Here is a 3,732-nt window from a genome sequence, read left to right as displayed (position 1 = left end):
GAACTCGCTGAAACAGATTGCCTCTTCCAGTCGCAATGTGGACACCACCACGAGCGGTTTGGTTCTTGATCGGTCCGGAGTCGAGCGAGAGTTTTTGTTTTTTTTTTTTGACAAGAAAAGACGGGAAGTCTATTGTTACTTTTGGCCTGACCGTTTCGGACGTCTCTGCGCCGGTGTGAAAGAGACGGATGCGCCGTGCCGTGTGCTTTTTGGATGTCTGATTTTCAGGAAAAATAGACGATATAAAATTTCATAGTGTACAAGTTTTGTTGTGTTTATGCGTGATAGTTTGGTTAAAGCTCCAAACGAATACTTTTTGGAGAGTGCCGTGCGATGCTTCCCGCGTGATTTCGTGAACAAATAGCGATAGCAGAGGTTTTTTGACAAATTGGCGTTTCTTTCCGGACAGGCGCACCTGCCGAAATCAGCACCGTGTCGACGGGCCGCGCATAATTTTTGTTTTGTTTGATAGTGTGTGAATCTCTAGACCAAGTGAGGAAACAAATAAGTAGAGAAATGTTTTCCCGAACACCAGTGTCAACGGTCATATACGTACCCCATCTTCATACCAATTATAAATATCAAATTTCTTTTCGCGTGTGGTTATACATATAAATCTACATTTGAAAATCGTATACTTTTCTGAGAACGGAAGTCAGTCAGACGAAAAAGCAGTCGATGATCTTTCCAGATATTAGGCCCGATTATCATTCTCTAATTGAGTACTCGAACGTTAGAGTGAACACAGTAAGGGAGAAAGCAAAATACAGCAAGAGAGAAGACAGAAAGTGACAGCTATAGCAAAATGAACTCAAAATGAATGATCGAGTGAACGTTCGAGTTTCATAATAAGGGGGATTGTATCCGTGCCGCTGCATTGTTTTGGGGCGCGCCAGCACATAGTGATGGTCGAGCGCAACCTTTGTTTGTTGTCGTCGATGAAGTCTGGAACAGGAGGCATATAATGTAGGAAAGGGAAAAAGAGGGAGCCAGCGGAGCACAGTTAGAAGGCTTACTAGACGCGACGTGCGATACTAGAGCAGCAGCTCATCAACGTTGTAACTTTTGGTTCGGGCGAATATAATTTTGACCCTCACATTACCAAAGATCGCTAGCGTGGTTTTGGGTTTTGCAGGTGCAAGCGTGTCCGCTTTATGAAAGTGAATGAATCAGGGGATCAATGTTGAATTTTATGCGTCCAAAACAGATGTGTGAATCTCTAGGCCAAGTGAGGAAACAAATAAGTAGAGAAATTATTTTCCGAACACCTGCGTCAACCGTCAAATACGTACCCCATCTTCATACCAATTCAGGTTTCTTTTCGCGTGTGGTTATACATATGGGTCTACATTTGAAAATCGTATACATTTCTGAGAACGGAGGTCAGTCAGACGAAAAAGCAGTCGACGATCTTTCCAGATATTGTATCCGTGCCGCTGCATTGTTTTGGGGCGCGTGCCGGCCGGCGCGCCAGCACATAGTGATGGTCGAGCGCAACCTTTGTTTGTTATCGTCGATGAAGTCGGATCTGTCAGAGGGCTTTAGGGAAATAGGCTCATAAAATCGGACAGATCGAAGTTAATGTGTAGGTATATGGAGAAAGTTTAAAAACTTTCGAAAACTGAGTGAGTCAGGGGACTCAAAGCAGTGCGCCTTCGTATCCATACCGGAGGAAAAAACCGTTTGTATGTAATTTTCTAAGAAAACATAAGTGAATGAATCTTTTGCGCGTGTGAGAGAGTCCAACGGCCTATCGATACAGGCTGAGTGACTAGTTTTTGAGCAGTTCCATACAAGTGGATCTGTCAGAAGGCTTTAGAGGAATAGCGTGGGCGCGAAATTTATCCCTCACAAAATCTGACAGATCGAAAGTGACGAAAGTGAGTAAATCAGGGATTAACGTTGGTGCTTGGGAAAGAACGCATAATTTATGCGTTTCAATCAGAAGCTACAAGAAGTGGGCCAAGAAGGAAGAAACACCGCGGATACCCCCAACAAATCATCCAAAGATATCACCCCGACAAGAAACAAATGGAGAAATAAGCCGGACCCCCTCCCAGGACCCAACAGTGGAATCACCAAGAGGAAACTCCTCTCCAGAGGACAAAAGATTTTTTCAAAGACTTTACCTCAAAAAATCTTTTCTCACCTTCTCCCATCTTCTTTTCCTTTCTCTTTTCTCTTTTCACTTTGCGAGCCCGTGCAACGTTTCATAGTCGCAGACTCTTCAGAGTCAGGGCTCGTAAACTTCTAAATTGAGTCATTTTATTGTGAGCCCTTGCCGACGAATCATAGTCGCCAACTCGCTTAGAGTTGGGGCTCTCTCGATACTTCTGAAATCTCCTTGCCAGAGGAAGTCTCTCAGAAGGACCAGGGTTTGAATCGCCCAGGCACCCTGCGTGACTAATCTGGTATCTAGGTTGTACCCATCGGCTTGGTTTTGGCCCGCCGAAGTGCGGATTGACGGCTGCGTTTTTGCGAATTGGTATGGACAACTACGGAGGCGTGGACACCCAATAAACTGATGTCAACACGAGGCAGCTTTTCTTTAGACGGGCATAAGACTTCCAGAAACTTCACCACAAAGATTTCCTTCTCATCCTCTTTTTCATCTTCTCTTTTCTTCTCTCTCTCCCCCCACTTTGCGGGCCCTCCTTAAGATTCATAACCATAGACTCCTTAGAGTCAGGGCCCGCTAACTTCTAAATTGAGCCACTCTTTGTGAGCCCTTGCCGATGAACCATAGTCGCCAACTCGCTTAGAGTTGGGGCTCTTTCGTTACTTCCATTTAAGAGTCACTTTTGTTATGAGCCCTTGCCAACGATCCATAGTTGCCGACTCCTTCTGAATCGGGGCTCTTAGATACTTCTGACCTCCCTGCCAGAGGAAGTCTTTCGGAAAGGCCAGGGTTTGAATCGCCCAGGTACCCTGCGAGACAAATCTGGTACTTAGGTTTTAAGTTTTGAATTAGCTTTAAAATTAAATTAAAGTAGTTGTAGAAAGAGACGAATGTTAAGCTATTGCAGCTCAAAGTCTCTATAATCGAAAAGAAAAAAAGGCGTCCTCTTCCGCTTCGGCCGCCTTATCCTTCGCTTCCTTGTCCTCCGGCTTTACCAGTGCCTCGTCATCGGTGCCACCGTTGACGCCGGCGGTCTTACCATCGACTCCATCCTTCGTTTCGGTGTCCTTCAGCGTTTTCTCCAGTTCGATGTCATCATCCGGCTCGCCGCTCGCTACCGGCTTGAACCACTTCGGGATGATACTGGCCAGTGGGACCAGCAGCTTATCCAGCAGACCCTTCTTCGGTGCCTGGCTGCCGTCCGTCTCGTCCTTTTTGGTGTTCTCTCCGGGCGCGTCACCGCCCCCGTCACTGCTCGGTTTGTTCGTCGCCTCGGCCGTCATTTCGTCCTTCTCCTCCTCCTCGGCCGCCTCGGCTGCCTTCGCACCGGCCTCCATATCCTTCGCCGCCGCCGGCTTCTTGGCGAATGGAAGCTTCAGGTTAACGAAAACCCACCGGCCGTACGCTTCGGTTTCTCCTCCTTTGCCACAATAATTCTCGCTCTCCTCGCTTCCCGGCCAAATGCTCGCCGTCATTTCGTCCTTCTCCTCTTCTTCCGCCGCCTCGGTTGCCTTCGCACCGGCCTCCATATCCTCCGCCGCCGCCGGCTTCTTGGCGAATGGAAGCTTCAGGTTAACGAAAACCCACCGGCCGTACGCTTCGGTTTTTCCTCC

The 3,732-nt window shown here is 47.5% G+C and overlaps 1 protein-coding gene across 1 annotated transcript; it reads right to left on the bottom strand.

Moving 5' to 3' along the window:
- Nucleotides 1-139: 139 nt before the first annotated feature.
- On the bottom strand, nt 140-3,648 carry LOC128276694 (neurotactin-like; the record flags this gene model as incomplete). Its single annotated transcript, XM_053015152.1, has 2 exons — nt 3,159-3,648; nt 140-217 (listed from the first exon to the last, which is right to left on the bottom strand). Coding segments are annotated over exons 1-2 (568 nt in total), but the record flags the coding sequence as incomplete, so codon positions are not given.
- Between the last annotated feature and the right edge of the window lie 84 nt (nt 3,649-3,732).

This window comes from Anopheles cruzii, unplaced genomic scaffold (assembly GCF_943734635.1).
Source record: "Anopheles cruzii unplaced genomic scaffold, idAnoCruzAS_RS32_06 scaffold02095_ctg1, whole genome shotgun sequence".
NCBI classification, from domain to species: Eukaryota; Metazoa; Arthropoda; class Insecta; order Diptera; family Culicidae; genus Anopheles; species Anopheles cruzii.
The sequence above is the reverse complement of the archived record's forward strand: the minus strand, read 5'-3'. Positions and strand labels throughout refer to the sequence as shown.